The sequence below is a fragment of the Siphateles boraxobius genome, unplaced genomic scaffold, assembly GCF_051911475.1.
Source record: "Siphateles boraxobius isolate OS27281-9 unplaced genomic scaffold, OSU_SipBor_1 119, whole genome shotgun sequence".
In the NCBI taxonomy this organism is placed as follows: Eukaryota; Metazoa; Chordata; class Actinopteri; order Cypriniformes; family Leuciscidae; genus Siphateles; species Siphateles boraxobius.
In genome coordinates this window covers 1,897,005-1,917,394 of record NW_027508721.1, presented here as the reverse complement: position 1 = coordinate 1,917,394, position 20,390 = coordinate 1,897,005, and the positions used below count along the sequence as shown (strand labels likewise).

The 20,390-nt window shown below is 37.5% G+C and overlaps 2 protein-coding genes across 3 annotated transcripts; one reads left to right on the top strand and one right to left on the bottom strand.

Moving 5' to 3' along the window:
• Positions 1-3,028, bottom strand: uchl1 (ubiquitin carboxyl-terminal esterase L1 (ubiquitin thiolesterase)). Of its 2 annotated transcripts, XM_077203853.1 has the most exons (9): positions 2,873-3,027; positions 2,748-2,759; positions 2,291-2,419; positions 1,934-2,069; positions 1,520-1,605; positions 942-989; positions 768-837; positions 590-648; positions 1-430 (listed from the first exon to the last, which is right to left on the bottom strand). In XM_077203853.1, the coding sequence occupies exons 1-9, from the start codon at positions 2,903-2,905 to the stop codon at positions 347-349; spliced, it is 657 nt and encodes a 218-aa protein (XP_077059968.1). In that variant the 5' UTR covers positions 2,906-3,027; the 3' UTR covers positions 1-346. The 2 variants fall into 2 exon arrangements, with proteins under 2 accessions (XP_077059968.1, XP_077059979.1); XM_077203864.1 differs by lacking the exon at positions 2,748-2,759 and having other exon boundaries at positions 2,873-3,028.
• Positions 3,029-10,631: 7,603 nt separating this feature from the next.
• anxa5b (annexin A5b) lies at positions 10,632-20,390 on the top strand. Its single transcript, XM_077203901.1, has 13 exons — positions 10,632-10,749; positions 10,883-10,923; positions 15,295-15,379; positions 15,769-15,863; positions 16,086-16,199; positions 16,336-16,426; positions 16,612-16,691; positions 17,186-17,236; positions 17,827-17,920; positions 18,008-18,103; positions 18,778-18,836; positions 19,208-19,330; positions 19,443-20,390. Exons 2-13 carry the CDS (start codon positions 10,921-10,923, stop codon positions 19,503-19,505), a joined length of 954 nt encoding a protein of 317 aa, XP_077060016.1. The 5' UTR covers positions 10,632-10,749; positions 10,883-10,920; the 3' UTR covers positions 19,506-20,390.

The window sequence follows — 20,390 nt, the reverse complement described above, 5'->3', positions numbered from 1 at the left end:
TACCCTTGTCTGTGTTCCATTTTTATTTTGCACATACGCCTCCAAACTTATCAGAGAACATCACATTTCTGCTAAATTTTGCCCTTCTCCAAAAACATAAGAACTAAAGGTACATCAACAAAAGCTAATTAACAATGATGTTTACAGAGAGCATAGTAGATTGTAGATTGATTCTAGAGACAAAACTAAATGATAAATTAGAACAAATAGGAAATTAAATTCACAGTCAGACAGGGAGTTTGTGTAGCATGTATGAAGGGATGGTACAGGTTTGGTTTCTGTGCTCTGTATAGTAAAGTGGTTGAATGGTTTTGCTCATGGTTCAAGCTTAGTGGTCTGTTTCCTCTCAGGCCTTGCAGAGAGCCACAGCAGAGAAACGCACCTCCCCTTTCTCCCGCTCAGTAAACTCACGGCACACCCTTGCTGCATCCTAGAGAGATGAAGTCAGTTATTCAGTCACGGGAAAATGACTGATTGTTTTAGATGCTCTAAATCTACGGTTTTGACCTTAATGACAGTTCATAAGAGAGAATATGATTACGGTTGTCATTAAGTACAAAAGGCCATTCCCAGGAAAATGTGTCCTTACCATGACAAAGCTTTCTGGTTTTGTAGGTCCATGACTCACAGGTCCATCAATTCTGCCATCTGATGTCACAAAACACCCACTTTTTCATCTCAGACATTTTAAAAGGAGTTTATACTTAAAGGAAAGTCATTAGACTTATGAAACAGACACTACACCACAATACATGTCATCCACTTACCCAGCTCATAAAGCTGACCATTTACATTGACAAATGTAATGAAATGGAAGTTGACTTCGTCTGCCTCTGGCTGTTATGATAAGAGAGATGGGGAAAAAAATGAACAATGTCATTATTAAGTAATTGTATAAGTAACTAATATATGTCCTATATTGGTCAGTTGTTTTGTCTTACCCGACACTCTCCTTCATTAGCAACTGCATCATGAATTTCCTGGATGTCCTGAATAAAATTGTAACTACATTAACTTCATTTTAAAAACAAATCCAGCCTGAATGAATTTAAATAGAGTCAGCATGAAACGGAAGTTGCGATAGACTTTTCTTCCCTATTGTGGCGTATATCCGAGTGGAACTCGTTTGTGGTTTGTTATTGTGGTGATCTCATGCAAGTGACAGATTGACCGACACACAACACATTTTCAGAGAGAAAAGGTTGCAAGAGGGAGTGGAAGTTATTTTGATTAAAAATATCAAGGGCACATGAATTGAGAAAATAAGTGGACAGGTAAATTCTTTATAATAAATACTGCAATATTCCATAAATAATAATGGTCAATTTTGATTTCATGGTGACTTAAAAAAAGGAAAATATAGTACAATAGTACCATCTACTGGTAGTATTGAATACTGCAAAAAATGAAAACAGTCACATGAACTTTGTGACATTTCTGATGTTAATCTTTGTTTTTGGCAAAGATTGTGGCAAATCACCTTTTGTGTGGCTCAACTTTTAATGAATGCTAACAATACCTTATTTTGTTCAAGTTCTTTGGCTCTTTCTGCAGCAGACATCCCTGATGTGGCTTTGAGAAACTTCTTCAGTGTAGAGTTATTGTCTATAGATGGTAGGAAAAAAAAAAAAAAAAAAAAAAAAAGTTAAGTCTTGAATCTGCCTAACAACCTAAACTGCATACGAAGACAGTCATATGGTAAGATGCCATACAACTAATTTATAATATTCTTATAAATGTTTTAGCTTTAATGATGCATATGAAATGTGTTGCACTCTGCATTAACCTGGTTAAGGAATCTAAACATCTTTGGTTTGATTTATTTAGCCAGTCAAATTTATAAATTAAATGTAATTTTTTTATATTCTCTCTATTCTGCATCAAAAAGCATCTTGTGTATGAGCAGATGTTCATGACACATGTCTCCACTGACCAAAATCAATACTGTCCTGGTTGTTGGCCACAGCATGTACCAATCCCACAGTTCCACAGGAGTTGGCCACGGTTTGTTTCAGAAAATAAACACATTTAGTGTCTTCGACAGACTGTTTGGATCGAAAGTCCTCATGCTAAAAGAAAGAAGAGGGTGTGGGTTAAAAAGTTAATGATTCATTCTTTGAGTTTAAATGTTAAATTTAACTAAAGTGACAACTTTCATTTATTTCCTATAATAAAACTATTAAGATTGAACTACACAAATCGTTTTAAGGATTACAGGCCTACTTCTCAATTTAGAAATGACCACGCCCGCGTTTAATGTAATGCATTGTGTGCGCGCGTCCGTACGTACCTGTTGCGTTAAAGGGAAGAGCAGCATCATTGCACAGCAGGGTGACGGCACCCCTGACAAAGACTCATCCTCCAGACCCAAAACATCTACAAAACGCCAACTCGAGCCCACACCCAACTTACTCAATACCTAGATACAGAAAAAAGGTTTTAAAAAAATACAACGCGAGACCTGTTATTTCCAGATAAAATAAAGCGGTCTAAAACATTCCAAGTTTGTAATGAGGGGGGATTGTCGATTGTTTATCAACGACAATCTGAACTGTGGTATTATGCAAAATTACAAATTATTGCGTAAAGCATGCATTTAGAAATTCTGCGTGTTATTGTTTTCGTGCATAGGTGATGTGTGTAAGCCCACGCCCTTTCATTTCAGATTCGGATCCATGACAGTTCAGCCCCAGACGCCACAGACTGTCTCATCATCATCATCTCATCTTATGACTCAGCGAACGTACCTTATTCAGCATCTGAAACCAATACAAACGCACAAATATGTCGGCCACAATCATAGCAGAGAAATCGAAAGCATGCACGACAAACAGATTGGCTAGCGAGGCTAAATCATGACATAGCGTTAAACCTCCGGGTTTATTTCCATCGGTTTCCACTCCATGATCGCAGACGTTCGTGAGTGTCACTCCTCAAGAGTTCTGAAAGGCGTCGCCCGAGAAAACACAAATCCTGCTGAGGAGGGAGCAGAGCACGAGGATCATATATGCGACCGGTCATATTCCATTGACAGACTGGAGGGGTGTCCGCTCAGATACACGTGCTATTTATGTACTACTGGCACACATATTTACACCGGTAGTGAAACTTTTCTGTATATATAGTTTGTCTAGAAAAAGGCAACGCCACACGAAAGAGAGAAAAACGGAAAAAGTTGGTTCAGATTCCCCAGCAATAGGTCGGTCCGCCATCGGCCGATTCTGGAAGCTACCAGTGTTTTCCAGCTCTGATGAATCATTTGATTAAAAAAAAAAACATTTGACTGTTGATTATTTTATTTATTTATTTTAAAAAGTGGACAAATGTTTTAGGTGCACTTAATGACTCAAGCTGCGTACATCAGAACCAAAAGACTATAATTTTAACCATGCTCTATTCACAAAACTCCTTACTTTGACCTGAGTGGATCAGCTGAAATAACAACTGATGACTTGCACTTTCTGGTATAAATAGCCTATGTCAATTTGAAGTGGGTTTATTAGCCTATACTGTCAAGCATGTTTTTGTCTATGAAATTCAGTTTACACACTCAAAGACATGAATATTGAGTAGGTCTATGAGTTATAATTAATAAAGGCGTAAACTGCATCATCATGTTGCCCCTTTTAATTACAGTAGTTCATCCAAAAATATAAATTCTGGCTATTGGCTCACCCTCATATTGTTTGAAACCCATATGACTTTCTTTCTTTAATGTACAAGAAAAGATGACTTTTTGAAAAAAAATATCCTACCCTCTCTTGAAAGAGAATGAGGACTGAAAGACAAAAAAGACAAAAGAACACCATAAAAGCATAAACTTGTTTGAGTTGCACTCAACTCCCCGGAGCCTAATATAGATGCATTTTAAAAACAAAAAACAAAACTCTGTATCTTTAGAAAAGCTTACATTATTAGTCTCCGGGGAGTTGAACTTGTTCAACATTATTAGTCAACTCCCCGGAGACTAATCATTTGAGCTTTTCTAAAGATACAGAGTTTTTTTTTTTTTTTTTTTTATGCAAATAATAGTTTAGTGGCAAAATAAAAGTGATAATGCCAATATAATCGAATTCCTTTGAGTTGTTGGACTTTTGTAATACAACTAAATTATTCAACACCTATTAAACTCTGCTGTTTTAAGTTACTTAGTTATTTGTATGGTATGGTGAGGACGCGCGATCCCATCAGGCTTCCCGCCTCATGCGCCAGAATGGCCGTGGCTGCTGACTACATAAGCGGCCCATTTCGCCATAGGAATCAGATTTAATCTCCTTCAGCCTTCGACGCGTCTTCGTTGACTCTCCTACTAGACGCCTTCGCTGTCGACGAGCCCCAGAAGCAGAACGAGCGACTCTGCAAACAGCAGCTCAGCGGACGGGGGCCCCCTGATCGATCTTCGACTTGACACCGCCTCTCCTGATTCGACGTTTCCCTGCGGCCATCCGGCGATACATATCCTTTCTAAGCATTAAAGTGCTCGCCTCGGTTGCACTTTTGAAAGAGCAAATTTCTATGTGACGTTGTTTCAAATGTCAAGCTCCGACTGGTAAGCCACCAAATAAGGGAGCGAGACAGAGGCGAAATCCAATGGACAGGCTGAGGTCAGAACCAGTAGCGGACCAACCGTTTCAGGGAAAAAGCCAAGGCAATAATCCAGGACGAGAGCAGGGGGTCACAAACCGGTTGAGGAAGCTGAGATGACATAGGGAACAGTAACTAGGCAAATAAAACAGCAAAACAAAATAAATAATCAGACAAGGCTTTAAAGGGTCTAGAAGCAACCAAAACAAGACTTTCAGGCAAGGGGACAGTGGTGAAGCGGACGGAAACCAAGACACACTGACAAAGAAAAAAAGAAAGAGAGAAGCATAAGTAGTGGAGAAAATCAGTGCAGAAAATTTGAAACCGGTGTGTGAGCACTGAGAGTGTGAGCACTAATTAGGATAGGATTCAGCTGTGATGGTTGAGTGAGGTGAACTGACAATCAAGACACAAGATAAACACAGCAGAATGGCTGAAGATCAAACCAGAGTCCTGACAGTACCCCCGCCCCAGGAACGCCACCAGGCTTCCCAGGACCAGGAGTGGATCGATGGTATTCCTCAATAAGAGAATGGTCCAGAATGTCCCGGGTCGGTATCCAACATCTCTCCTCCGGACCGTACCCTTCCCAATCGACCAGGTACTGGTATCCTCTGCCCCGACGCCTGGAATCCAGAATCTTCCTAACAGTGAAGGCGGGGGTGCCATCAACCATCAAGGGGGGAGGGGGATGGGGGGGGGGGGGTTGAAGGGATGGAGGGAGATGAAGAGGGGGAACGAATAAAAGGTTTGACACAAGACACATGAAACATCGGGTGCACTCGACGAAGGGGATGTGGGAGCCAAACCGCCACCGGGCCGACCACCTTAACAATGGGGTATGGCCCAATGAACCGTGGTGCCAACTTCTTGGATGGCACCTTAAGGGGCAGGTCCTTGGTGGAGAGCCACACCTTTTGTCCACAAACATACCTGGGTGCCTCAACCCGACTGCGGTCCGCCAATCTCTTGGTGAAGTCCCTAGTTCTTAGAAGTACTTCCCTGGCCCTCCTCCAGGTTCGCCGGCACCGATTGATACATGCCTGAAATGAGGCAACCGCAGCTTCAGGACCCTGTGAAGGATCAGAGGAGGTTGGTACCCAAGACAGCAAGAAAACGGGGATAACCCAGTAGACGACACCGGCAAGGTGTTGTGAGCATACTCAACCCACTTAAGCTGCTGGCACCAGGAAGAAGGGTTATGAGAGGCCAGACAGCGGAGAGCCCTCCCGAGGTCCTGGTTCGCACGCTCGGTCTGGCCGTTGGTTTGTGGATGGAATCCTGATGACAAACTAGCGGTAGCGCCAATCTGTCGACAGAACTCCCTCCAGAAGTGGGAGATGAACTGGGGCCCCCGGTCGGAGACCACGTCCTCCGGAAGACCATGGATCCGAAAGACGTGGTCGACGAGCTTCTGGGCGGTCTCCTTGGCTGAGGGGAGTTTGGAAAGGGGAATGAAGTGGACCGTGGAAAAGCGATCCACTACAGTAAGGACAACCGTATTGCCACTGGACTCTGGTAACCCTGACCCTGAAATGAGGCAACCGCAGCTTCAGGACCCTGTGAAGGATCAGAGGAGGTTGGTACCCAAGACAGCAAGAAAACGGGGATAACCCAGTAGACGACACCTGCAAGGTGTTGTGAGCATACCCAACCCACGTAAGCTGCTGGCACCAGGAAGAAGGGTTATGAGAGGCCAGACAGCGGAGAGCCCTCCCGAGGTCCTGGTTCGCACGCTCTGTCTGGCCGTTGGTTTGTGGATGGAATCCTGATGATGGATGGAATCCTTCTGGGCGGTCTCCTTGGCTGAGGGGAGTTTGGGAAGGGGAATGAAGTGGACCGTGGAAAAGCGATCCACTACAGTAAGGACAACCGTATTGCCACTGGACTCTGGTAACCCTGACACAAAGTCCAGCGCAATGTAGGACCAGGGACGGAAGGGAACGGGGAAGGGGTTGGAGCAAACCAGCGGGTACCGAATTAGAGGACTTGTTTTGAGCACAGACCGAGCAAGCGACCACAAAACTGACCGAGAAACAAAGAAAGAGAGAAGCATAAGTAGTGCAGAAAATCAGTGCAGAAAATGGGAAACAGGTGTGTGAGCACTGAGAGTGAGAGCACTAATTAGGATAGGATTCAGCTGTGATGGTAGAGTGAGGTGAACTGACAATCAAGACACAAGATAAACACATCAGAAAGGCTGAAAATCAAACCAGAGTCCTGACAATTCTGGCACGCTTCGGCGGGAAGCATCCTGATAGGATTGTGCGTCCTCGCCGCTTCGCCAGAGCTAGACAGCGAGCTAGACAGCTCTGTGCCCTACTGGCTGTGCAGCTGCACTGTGTTTTAAAATAAAGGCTTCAATATTCTCGAGAAAAGGAGTTTTCCCCATAGCGTATAGCTACGCAATACTCGTTCCCTTACTCTCAGGGAACCGAGGTTACGTTAGTAACCGAGGACGATTTCCAAAACACTAAGGGGCAGAACAAGGTTTAAATTAAGCCAGGAGTAGACCTTCATCTAGAATAGTTAATGTGAAGGCCACTATCAGAGCAACCTGGGCTCTCATAACACCTGAGCAGTGCCACAGACTGATCGACTCCATGCCACGATTGACTTTATGCTCCTTGATTATCTCTGCGATTTACATTAAAAAAAATTAATATAACTCTTGTTGGTAGTCTAGAAGCAATATTTCACCACAATGGTAACCCCCCAAAAAATACTAACATACTAACAATACTAACAACAGAAACTTTTAAATACCAACATAATAGAACATTAAACATTAACAAGTCTCTATGGAAGCTTGTTTCCGCCACTAAATAAATAAATAAATAATAATAATATGTTGCGACTTTTTATCTCACAATTCTGACTTTTTTTCTTACAATTGCGAGTTTACATCTCACAATTCTGACTTTATTTCTCACAACTGTGTGATATAAATTCAGAATTGCGTGAAATAAAGTCGCAAATGCGTGTTATAAAGTCAGAATTGCGAGATATAAAGTCAGAATTGTGTGTTATAAAGTCAGAATTGCGAGATATAAAGTCAGAATTGCGTGTCATAAAGTCAGAATTGCGAGATATAAAGTCGCAATTGCGTGTTATAAAGTCAGAATTGCGTGATATAAAGTCGCAATTGCATGTCATAAAGTCAGTAAAGTAAAATCACATTTTACATAAAGTAAAATCACGAATTTCTGACTTTATATCTCGCAATTCTGACTTTATAACACAAAATTGCGATTTTATATCACAATTCTGACTTTATATCTCGCAATTCTGACTTTATAACACGCAATTGCGACTTTATATCACGCAATTCTGACTTTATATCTCGCAATTCCGACGTTATAACACGCAATTGCGACTTTATTTCACGCAATTCTGACTTTATATCTCGCAATTCTGAGAAATAAAGTCAGAATTGTGAGATAAAATGTCGTAATTACTTTTTTTTATTTTTCATTCTGTGGCGGAAACAAGCTCACATAGCTTTCGGCCCTGTACATTTTAAAAATTGTTGTTGGCCCCCACCTTTCACCACTACTGCCCTGGGCAGTTGTTGAGATGTTCAGTGAATAAATTCCTTCTGAAAGCTTGGAAAATACAGTTGCAATAAAAATGATTCAAAACCCCCTTGACCTGCAAGACATTTGGCTGCTGAGAACAAAATTTTATGAAAACAATTTGACAAAGGTATCAGTAAACTATTATAGAACGTTTAATACACATTTGAGTGATTCTAAAAATGTAAAGTTGCTAAAAAAAAAAATCAAATTGTCTCTAAACATTTATAAACAAAATTATTCAACACCCAAAAGTCCAATTTTGTGCAGAAACATTTATTCAATATAACCTCCAATAAATGCTGCCTGTAAGCTTCTGTCACCTCTCTACTGCAATCTTGGCCCATTTCTCCCTTGAAAAAACTTCCAGAACACTGATAATCTTTAGTTTTCAAGTTACCAGTGCTTTCTTCAAATTCCACCAAATATTTTCAATGAGATTTAAATCTAAAGACTGTACAGGACACTCAATAACATTCTACAACTGATCCCTGAACCAAGCTTAAGTAGATTTGGATTTATATTTTGGGATGGCTGTCCTGCAGGAAAGTCAATTGACCATCAAGCTTCAGTCTCTGCACCAAAGGCACCACCATCTTTTCCAAAATGGCTTGATACTTTAAAGAATTCATGATGGCCTTAATACAGTCAAGATTTCCACTTCTTGCTACAGCAAAGCATCCCTATACCAAGACTGAACCATCTCCAATTTTGACCATGGAGAAGGGGTTCTTCTGCTCATGAGCTTTGTCTTTTTTTTGCACCAGACATAACGTTGATCCATGGGTCCAAAAAGTTCCATTTTGGTCACATCACTCCATTAAACATTCTTCCAGAACTCCACAGGTCTATTTAAATTAGCATATTGAAGTCGGCCATTTATGTTGTTCTTGCTCAAGAGTGTTATTCGGAAAGATGAACCAACATGAAGGCCATGCTTGTCGTTCTTCTTATATAATCTGCATTGAAATGTTTATTTCCCTTTTTTCATCAAGTCCTCTTGTAAGTCTTTATCAGTAAATTGAGGGTTTGTCTCAGTGGCTCTGATCAATCATTTTATTCCCCTTAATGATATTGTGCTTTTTCTTCAACACCATCAAAGGTTTTCTGGAACAACAAAAATTAAACTTATGAATAAGGTTGCCAGCAGTGTCTCTACTTTTAGGGGCGGTTTCCCGGACAGAGATTAAGGCTAGTCCAAGACTAAAATGGCCCTTTAAACTAGATTAACAGAAATCTTTCTCTGTCATGGCTTTAAATAGTCCTAGATTTAGTTAAGTCCATTGTTTAATAAACTGATTTCCTGGAGGAAGACTAGAGCTAGGCTTAAATTGAGGCTTAATTTAAACCTACCAGGAGGCAGGTTTAACTTCAGATTAGCATTGTGTTAAATAAAACACATGCATTACTTGTGTGTGTATTTATATATATATATATATATATATATATATATATATATATATATACTTTATTTAAACATTTCATTTTATTTCAACACCACTGTATCAAGTTTCTAGTTCAAATGCGATTGGTTCATGTTAAAGGTCCTCTAAGCGATGTTTGACATTTTTCCTCAGAATAGTTTATATCTCACAATTCTGACTTTATAACACGCAAGCGGACTTTATATCACGCAATTGCGACTTTATTTCACGCAATTCTGACTTTATATCTCGCAATTCTGAAAAATAAAGTCAGAATTGTGAGATAAAATGTCGCAATTACCTTTTTTATTTTTCATTCTGTGGCGGAAACAAGCTTCCATAGATTTTGGCACAGTAGGCCTAACCTAAAAAAAACTGAATCAATTATAATAATAATAATAAAACAAGAACAATAATGTAATTCAAGCAATACAAGATTTCAGGTGAATTAACAGTACATGTGCACACTGTACTGTGATTACAGACAATTTCATCTAAAGTGATGGTAAAAACAGGAGGATTTTTTTTAACATAAAGTTTGTATGTTTTAATTCCTTGCCAAGGCCCTCTTAACACAATGCAGTTGCAATTGTGCATGGGCTTGAAATTTGATCAGCAAGTCCTTAATGCATCCATGTGGAAATCAACAATGAGTTATATCCAAATAAAATGTTAGATTAGTGTAATGTGACACCCATCTTTGTGTGTTTGATTAATTTTAATATGTTGCTTGGCAAATAGATTTTCTCTGTTTGTATTATTATAGGCAACAGACCACCTGGATGTTTGTTGACCAACAGGGTGTGGGACCATCATCACATCAAATTTCACAAACCATATTATGTGTATCATGTCCTGGATGGCAAAAGTTGATGTTTATAAGTTTGTTTAATTAATGCTTACATTCTATGTTCTTATCTAATGCCTGCTCCAGAAAGTGATTCGTTGCTTTCGTGTGCACAGATGTTGAAATATAAGTAGAAAGCAAAAACACCAGTACCCATAAGTCCCAGCGATTGGCTTTTTTTTTTTTTTTTTTTTTTTGCCAGGGTGTGGTCTAACACATCGTAGTGAAGTTTAATCCTCCTACTTCTTCATTCCTCATTCCTCCTGCTGCTTCGGTCTGTACTGCAGTTATCTGCTTTTAAACTGAAACTCTTCTCACGGTAAGTGACTGCACAGACAGGACCTTCCTGTCTGTAAACATTTCCAACATGTTTCTTAAACAGTCTGCTTTTAATTATTTCATAATCACATATGTATTTGAGAATATTTAGATGTTAGTGTTTATTTCTTTAGCTTCGAGCACGTTGAAGTAGACTACGCAAATCTCAAACATGGTAAGTTATGTGTTTATTGTTGTAATAAAAGTCTATAACATGTGTAGCACATACGCTATTAAGTTTCAACGCAGGCTTTTATTTCGAAAGATATTCAATATTCTGTTGAGAATAGTTTAAACTTCTGACAGTTCATGTGTCGACGCCCGTCCATTTAACTCCATTTACTCGTGTTGTGTTGCTATAACTACTAAAACGATGCTTCCTCATTATCCAACAATATATAGGCGACACCCTTTGGGAGTAAGTTGTTCTTTGGAAAACGTATTTAACTATCTACTACAACTTTTTTCCACCACAAACAAGTGAGTTTAGAAAGAAACAAAATTGTTGTAAACGAGAGCAACTATGACTCATTTGCGTGGCATAAACGACCCAATGGGCGTTTCTTCTGTCTCAGTTTCTCCGCTCTTCTATCCTCTCTCCTCTTTTTCCTAATTCTAATAGATTGTTTACTACGACGTGGAGCATAATAATAATAATAATACATAAACTCAGTAATGTAATGTTTAGATACCATTATCTTGGTTTTTGAACATCATACTTTACCTTACTTCACCCAAAAATTAAAATGTTGTCATTACTTACCCTCATGTTATTCCAAAACTGTATGAGTTTCTTTCTTCTGTTGAACACAAAATAAGATGTTTTAAAAGACGTTGGTATCATGACAGTTGACAGCACCTATTGAATTCCATAGTAGGAAAAAAAATACTATGGAAGTCAGTGGGTGGAGTGAACTGTCTGTTTACCAACATTTTTTTAAATATTGGTATTTTATGTTCAACAGAAGAAAGAAACTCATACATTTTTGGAACGAACAACACAATGACAATGTTTTTATTTTTGGGTGAACTATTCCTTTAATACCAGGTGTGCACACACAGTGAGAGCTGCAGTTGCTTTGTAAATTAGTTATTTCCAGCTGTTAAAAGGGGACTAGAAAACACTCGGGCTCTAGATAATGTTGGTAAATTAATATTGCTTTCGTTTTGTTATGTTTTATACCGCTGTACCATCTAAATCATTCTACAACATTTCCATAACCTATTACAATCATAAATTGCCCTTACCTGCAGGTTAAAGATGCTAGAAGTTGTTTCAGGGTCCTCTGCGGTGTCCGATCCAGTTCAGTCCTGGGTCCGTTTCACTGGACATTTGCTTACTATCTAAACTACAACAAAGTAAAGATTCTTCTAGGGAAAAAAATCTCTCAAACTTGTTTTGAAAGTTTTTTGAATCATCAAAATTGGTTTGTTTTTATCCAAAAAATTGTTTTACTTAAAAAAGTTTCAGAATAATACAAAGACAATAAAATAAAAAATAAAAAATAACAGAAATGCGTATAGGTCTTCACCCAAATTGTGGCCCTGAACAACAGGAAGCAAAACCTTTGTTTTAATTGGGGCCATCTTAAGAGTTTGGGTCTGTACTTATAATGCAGCAATCCCTTACAAGGTAAAATAACTGGCTTGGAACTTTTCACAGTTAATTTTGTAAAAAAGAAAAAAAGAAGAAAAAAAGCATTAAATACATATCTCATCTTTTGCCACCTATACGCTAGAAAGCTTAGTATACATTTAACCATACATTTAACCATTCCTTCACCTGTTAAAACCACATCCTGCCTTTCGCCACCTCATGGACTGTGAGGGGCCTCGTTCTTTCTTCTTAAACTATGATAAAGGTCAAAGAGGAAGGCATTTCCTTAACACCTGTTGAACCACTGAGTCTATTCAGAGAGATCAAAGGAAACCATAAACCCAAAGCAAGCTTGTATCATGTGTCGAGCGATTCAAGCCACTCTTGCAGGCATGATATTTTCACAATTAGGACATTTAAATTGACTCTCTGACATAAACCCCCTCACAATACTAAGTAATCTTTTATGTAATTTTTCCATATACCTGATGATCCTGATCATTTGCTTGCCCCGCCAGATCAGCTCGCCTGTCTTCTTCCTCTTCTGTTTTCTTAGCTTTTTGAAGTCCTCTGGCGTGGTCTTTATGGAGTCGTTCAACTAAAAGATCGTCCATACATATTTCAATTTGATCAGTTACCTTTAAGATATGTAAATCATTTAGTAGAGGTTCCACTTGTAGAGGTTCCACTTTGAGGGATTTAACAGAAGAATTAATATTTGGGTCTCCTGGCAACACAACAGTTTGCATATATTTGGATGTCAAATGTTCACTCTATTGTTTGGAGAGAGGCTGAGTAACATGACTCTAAATGACAGCACACTGAGTCTTGAGTACTGGGACAAAAAAAGGCCACAGAACTGGAAAAAGAAAAAGAAATGTTTAAGGTATTAGAATAATCCGTTTAACAATTTAAGAGGTATACAGCTATATTTTGGTGCAATGCCCATCTTCTATTTTGTAAAAGGTTTAATTTAAATTAACATTCTCTTCAAATAAATGGAAACTACATAATGGTTTCCACCTGACTTTCAGCTCCATCTATTGAATTGTCACCAGTCATATGGAATCTCGTTTACAAAAAAAATCATATTTTTCACATCACTTATGAATTAATGCAGTACCCATTATGTGAAATTAAAATGGTTTGAGATTTTAAGCTAAACAAAGTTAAATTTTCTTAAGTTATGTTATCGTGGTTGTGAAAGGGAAAACATCAGCAACATAACTAAAATGTAAAAAATAAAATAAAATAAAAATCAGACAATTTTGATATTTCACCTGAAAATAATTTCAGGTGAAATATCAAAAAGGGAATCTTGGTGAAGGCAGATTGACACATTTTGTGATGAATATCTGAGCGTTGACAAAAGTAGGGACACAGGTGTGAAATTTGATAATAAAAGGTACATTTGATGTCAGGAAAGATTGCTATCCCATGTCTCAAGAATCTTCAAGTCCTTCCTTAAATGCTTGTTTTGCACAGAATAAATGTGTAACGCATGATGTTGCTAATGCTATCACACATCGGTAGGAATCTCTTGTGTTTCACATTCTTAGATAACCACAGAAAGCATTCAAGCCTGCATTATTCAGCACATTCCTTTATTCCATTAACAATATGGCTCGAGACGAACAATACATATCCTCTCCGAAACAACAAAATGTAATTTCGTTTATCTAATAAAAAAAGCTGTGAGTGGTAATTGGCAATACTTATAAAAACAGCTGTGTGGTAGACAGCAGCTGATTTAGACATGCCAGTTTATACATAATAAGCATGTTCACATTGCTTATTGGACAATGTCTGGGGACTTAACTGCTTTTGACCTCATATCATAGCCTTGGCGCATACTGTTTATGCAGCCATGGCTTCAACCAAAATTACATACTTTTTAATAACAAATTACTTTACGACCACTAAAAATTATGTTTTATATAATATGAATATGAAGTATAAATGTAATCTGGATGTAGCCTACTACAATCATCATGTGACCTACCAGTGACAGTTGCTTTAACAAATCTACTCGTGTGGCCTCATGGGAGAGTAAAGTGTCTATTGTATGCGCTCTTCAGAATCTCACAGGAAGTAGTAAGTCATACGGGGACTTTTCAGCTACTGTTTTATGAATACTGTGAATTAGGACATGCTACTCTTTTCACATACTTAGTTTGCCTACTGTATATTAGGGAAGTATGAGATTTCAGGATGCAGCCTATGTCTTGTAGGATTAAATGGGAGTAAAACAATAGCTACATAGAAGAAAAGCCATAATAAATTGATTTCCAGTATGTTCTGTGCTTCCACTGATACAGGTGGTTACAGCGAGGTTTAGAAAAAGTGTAATTGTGTGCCTGGTTTTGTCAGTAGTGTGGTTGTCAACCTGGGGGCTTAACTGAGATATAAACAAACCAGTGTGCCTGTGTCTGTGCTTGTATCTTTTCCTGTGACTTCTTTGACCCACAAACAGACACGGTTGGAGTGTTGTCTTCTTTCAAGTTTATTATGTAAACGATTTAAAAAGTATGTGATTTGGAATCTTGCATAACTTCATCAATTTGAGTGGGAAATAACATCTGTCTGAGGTCACAAACATAATACAGGTGTTAACTTTAGTTTTTGAATGTATAAAACAATGTCATATTAATTTATATACTGTGGTATTGTATGAATCATTTGTATGTCCACATCCAGTATTCTGGTGTCATTCCCCTGCCTCCCCCACACACATACTCATAGAAGATTTGTGGTAGACGCTCAAAGTTTCCATGTGGAAAACCACTGCATGTAAAAGTTAAATTCAAAGCTTAAAGAGACAGACCTTCGGCTGCAGAGGAAATGTGGGTGTGGTTATGATTCATAGATTACTGAAGTTCCTGAAGTGAAATAAATATATCCTACAGAAAAGAGAACATGCAACTAAAATGTTGTTTCTGATTGTTTTAGGCTGGCAGAGGAACAGTGAAGCCCCACAGTGGATTCAATGCTAATAATGATGCTGAGGTTCTCTACAAGGCGATGAAAGGAATTGGTGAGTTTGACTAACATATTAAATGGCCATTTGACACATTAAAGATCCGTACACCTTCAAATGAATGACTATAATGGAATAATGTAGTATTATATCTATAGAACCAGTATAACTGCAAATTAGAATCTGTAATGCCATAAAAGAGGAGAGATTTTACACATTTAGTGTAATTTATTATTATTTGGCTAATTAAGGCTGTGTATATGGATGCATTTGTATTTAGACGTTAATTAATAAGTTTTGCTTGTTTAATCAGTTTATTTGTTTCTCATAAATGAATACTCAGAAAATGTTGCATCTGGGTTTAAGAGATGGTTATCAGTCTTCTCATTATGTCGAAGAATAAAGTAATGGTAATCAAAATTATTATTTTTATTATTTTTACTCAGGTACCGATGAGGATGCTATTCTCAAGCTGGTGACAGCACGCAGTAATGCACAGCGCCAAGAAATCAAAGCTGCATTCAAAACTCTGCATGGACAGGTAACAGCATTAGCATAAATTATGTTTTAAAATTAAAATAGCATTGGACATCTTACAGTGTTTTATTTGAATAAATGCTGGTTAGATACAAATATATATATATATATATATATATATATATATATATATATATATATATATATATAATGTATGTGTGTGTGTGTATTTATGTTTAAATTCTTAAAAATATACATTTCTTTTTTTCTGTGCATCTCTGTTCAGGATTTGGTGGATAATTTGAAGTCCGAGCTCACTGGGAAGTTTGAGTCTCTGATAGTAGCTCTGATGACTCCTCCCATCATGTTTGATGTCATATCTCTGCGGAATGCTATTAAGGTACATATCAATAATTATTTGGAGGTCATTCATTTTAAGAATTCTAATATTCATGATTGTTGACATTAATACACGGTCATACAATTTCATTATATTTTATAGAGAGATGTATATCTGTACCTTGCATTTGTTTTAGGGAGCAGGCACAGATGAGAAAGTGTTGATTGAGATCTTGGCATCTAGATCAGCTAATGAAGTCAACGAGATCAAAAGTTTATACAAGCAAGGTAACTGTGTTTGTGGGGGTTATGTATTATACGCCTTCGGCTTTTTAGTATTCTTGTTCTTAGTTATTTATACTTTTATTATACATATTATTTTATTATTAATTTTTAACAATTGCCAGTTGTGTAATATGTGCTGTTGAATGCCATTCTCTTTAGTCTTGATGATGTCTATATGTGCATTATAGAGCATAAAAATGAACTGGAGAAAGATGTGACTGGTGACACTGGAGGTCATTTCGAGAGGATGCTGGTTGTTTTGCTACAAGTGCGCGGTCTATTAAAAATCTTTTAAATACAAGATGTCAATTAACAATAATTTATCTGTATATTAAAATAATTATTATATAGTAAGACTGGAAATTCAACCCACTGTAAAAAGCCATAGACTTAAAGGGATAGTTCACCCAAAAATGAAAATTCTGTCATCATTTACTCACCCTCAAGCTGTTTCAAACCTGTATGAATTTCTTTCTTCTGCTGAACACAAAAGAAGATATTTTGAATAAAGTTGGTAACCAAGTGGTTGATGGATGCCATTCACTTCCATAGTGGGGAAAAAAACATTTGTTTCCTGACATTCTTCACAATATAATCTTTTGTGTTCAGCAAAAGAAAGAAATTCATACAGGTTTTGAACAAATTGAAGGTGTGTAAATGATGACAGAATTTTTCATTTTTGGGCGAATTATCCCTTTAAGTGTGGTTGTTTTGGCATAGTATTACAATTAATTTATTTGCTATTAAATTATTTATCCATAGGCCAGCAGACAGCAAGGTATACAAGAGAACCTTGTCCAAAGTGATGCTCAGGTAAGTTTGTTTATGTAAGTTTTGTTGCTATTAAGTCCAGTGCATGAGTGCAACTAAGAGTGTTTACACGACAATGATGTAGGCTACTAAAAGCAGAAAAGATTTTCCTTTGCTTTTTTTGCCTACAGACAACAACATTATAAAAACGATTCCCGATCACTAGGATCCGACTAAAAACGACTAAAAACGCTGTGTTAAACATGCCAGGCCAGTAGTTGGTGTCACTTTGTAAAGAAGCATTACGTGCCTATCGACTGAACATGTTAAACGCATGCGCATGACCGTTTTCAAAAACTTTAAAAGCTTGCGTTTTCAGGCCGCCAAAACGCTGCTGTTGTGTTAATGAACGGCCAAAACGCATAAATCGTTTTTCAGTTTTTAGTTGAACAGTGTCATGTAAAGACCCCTAAATATTTGCAAACATCTGTTCAAAATGATCTTTCTCTAACAACAGTTTGGATGTTAAATAAGAATCTTTTGACTTATGACCTCGTGATATATAAAACGAGGTAAATTGCTGCCATGTAGTGCTTGTAGTGTGTATTATCAGTTTGTCATTCATATAAAGTTTAAAAACTGTTTGTGTGTAGGCTCTGTTTGCCGCTGGAGAAAAGAAGTGTGGAACTGATGAAGGCCAGTTCATCACTATCCTGGGAAACCGTAGTAGTGCTCACCTTAGGAAAGGTCAGTTCAACACATGCACAGAATGTTATGTTTTAAATTGTTATGTTTTTTTTTTTGTATATGCATTAGTTTTCTGTTAATCTGCAGTGTTCGAGGAGTATAGAAAGCTCTCAGGGTATGAGATAGAGGAGAGCATCCAGAGAGAGACCTCAGGAACCCTCCAAGAAGTACTCCTGGCTGTTGGTAAGACACACGCACACACACACACACACACACACACACACACACACACACACACACACACACACAGATATGGATCTCAATTAAGTTCCTATTAGAAAGCACGAAATAACATTTTCCTTCATTCTTATTTTATACTTTTATTATAAGAAAAGTCTGGGGAGGGGCCATGCTCTTACAGTTTGTATATAAAGTCATATATCAGGGGACAGAATAGTTCCTATAACTTAAGAATCGCCCATATAAAGCACTCAGAATCATGTGGTTTTTCTCTCTGTTCGGCTGTTTGGTCTCTTAAAGGAGAACTCTGGCGCAAAATGAACCTGGGGTGTAATAACAAATTGGTACCAAGTCGACTGTTCTCTGGGATTTGTTTTCATGATAATCGAGTGTAAAGAGTTTTATCTCTAAAAACTGTTTAGCTTAGGCTATAACGCTAGTATATGGGGCATATAATAAGTAAAAAGAGATCGCTAGTTAATACCACTAACAAGGCTCAAAATAGCCCCACACTAACACGGTAGCTTAATGAGGGTCTCAACATACAAACCGAAGCACTGAGAACTTTGTAAGTGTACAGACAGTTTAATAATAATATACTTTATCACTCTCTTATACTTTAATATATTATTAAAGTATAATAATATACTATAACACCCTCTTCTGTGTCTCATCAGTGAAGTGTGCCCGCAGTTTACCGGGGTATTTTGCGGAAAGTCTTTACAAAGCCATGAAGGTGAGTATGTGTTTGAAGAATGATTCCGTTCTGCAACACATCTTGTCTCTGGGTTATGTATCTCTTTGATTAGAACATTAAAAAAAAATTAAAAGTTCTAAAAAACTTTTAGTATTTTTGTTGTGTGTTTGTCATTTTTATTTTTTTATGTATTTTTTATTACAGGTTTAGTTTTAATTATTTTAGTACATCGTTAAACTAAATGAAAAATGTAGAGTTGACAACAAGCTGAATAAGTCTTATTTTTTAAAATATTATATATACTCATATATAATTATATATTTTTTTTTAAGGTAACAAAATTGTTTTAGTTACTACTAATAACCTTCAAAGAACTTACCTGTTGCTGTAATTCTCGTTTTATCCTGTAGGGGGCAGGCACCGATGACCAGACATTGATCAGGATCATGGTTTCCCGCAGTGAGGTGGACATCCTGGATATACGTGTTGAATTCCGCAAGAAGTTTGCAACCTCTCTGCACAAAATGATTAATGTATGCACAAAGTGATTAATGTATGCTCATGCATGCAGGTGCACCTTCTAACATTTTCTTTTTCACCCAGATCAGTGAAACATAAACTACTCATGTTTTTCTGTTACTGCAGGGTGATACCGCAGGTGACTACCGTAAAGCCCTTCTGCTGCTGTGTGGTGGTGATGATGCATAAGCCCAGCCGCCCTCTCTGCCTGGGTCAGATCCCATGATCTCAGAGGCAGCTCTGTGGGACGAGGGCTCAGTCAGTCCCCTTCTGAACCCAATTCAGGATCAATTACAAAAGCATGACATTCCAAATGAATAGAAGGATCTCTTTTCCAACTGTGAAGATGCTCTGCATAGCACAGAATTACCTAATTCAAATGAGCAAATTTTGGCATTCGTATTTCTTGATATGTGTAAAAGATTTAGAGTAAGAAATAATTTTAGTAGAAGTTAAAAAAAAAAATGAAACCCCTTCTCTTTACCATAATCAAAGAAAAATGTAAAAACTTTTCTCTGAATGATTTGGCCTTGAAAACTTGAAATCTGTTACTGAAAAAGAAAGCCCTACTCCTTTGAAAGATGAAGATGCAAGCCTTTTAAAGTTTTTTATGAAAATGTCTATTAACCTAGCACTATTATAAAGAAGACCAAATATTCAGGTGTACTCAATGAAGCAATATTTTCTATGTATTCAACAATTTTTCACTTAATTATTGTTTGCATGCTCACTAACTACCTTGACGTGTCAGTTTATAGCAATACAGTATATTAACCACTAGTCTCATAATTGGCATCATTAGCAAGTTCAAGCTTTTTTTGTCTATGTTTTAAACTGAATTTTTGGTAAAGGTTCACAGAGAGGTTTATTTCATCAGTGTTAGACTTTTAGATTAAGCATACTGACAGTGATTAGCACAGTGATGTAGAATTACCCACAGCAAATGAAGATTAGCAAAAAGTTTGTCCTCTTTAAAGTTAACAATCATTAAAAGCTGAAGAAAATGGTGCTACTAAAATGTTTTAATATTTCATTGCCATAATGTTCACAATAAACTCATGAAATAAAAGTAAA

Bases quoted from the DNA above. Each gene is read 5' to 3' on its own strand.
- uchl1 (XM_077203853.1), bottom strand. From the start codon at position 2,905: ATGGAGTGGAAACCGATGGAAATAAACCCGGAG. The intron at 649-767 runs GTAAGTGGATGA...TTGTGACATCAG, and splicing joins TGGTCAGCTTTATGAGCTGG to ATGGCAGAATTGATGGACCT. The intron at 431-589 runs GTAAGGACACAT...TCATCTCTCTAG, and splicing joins AACCAGAAAGCTTTGTCATG to GATGCAGCAAGGGTGTGCCG.
- anxa5b (XM_077203901.1), top strand. The intron at 16,427-16,611 runs GTAACTGTGTTT...TGTGCATTATAG, and splicing joins CAAAAGTTTATACAAGCAAG to AGCATAAAAATGAACTGGAG. The intron at 17,921-18,007 runs GTCAGTTCAACA...GTTAATCTGCAG, and splicing joins TAGTGCTCACCTTAGGAAAG to TGTTCGAGGAGTATAGAAAG.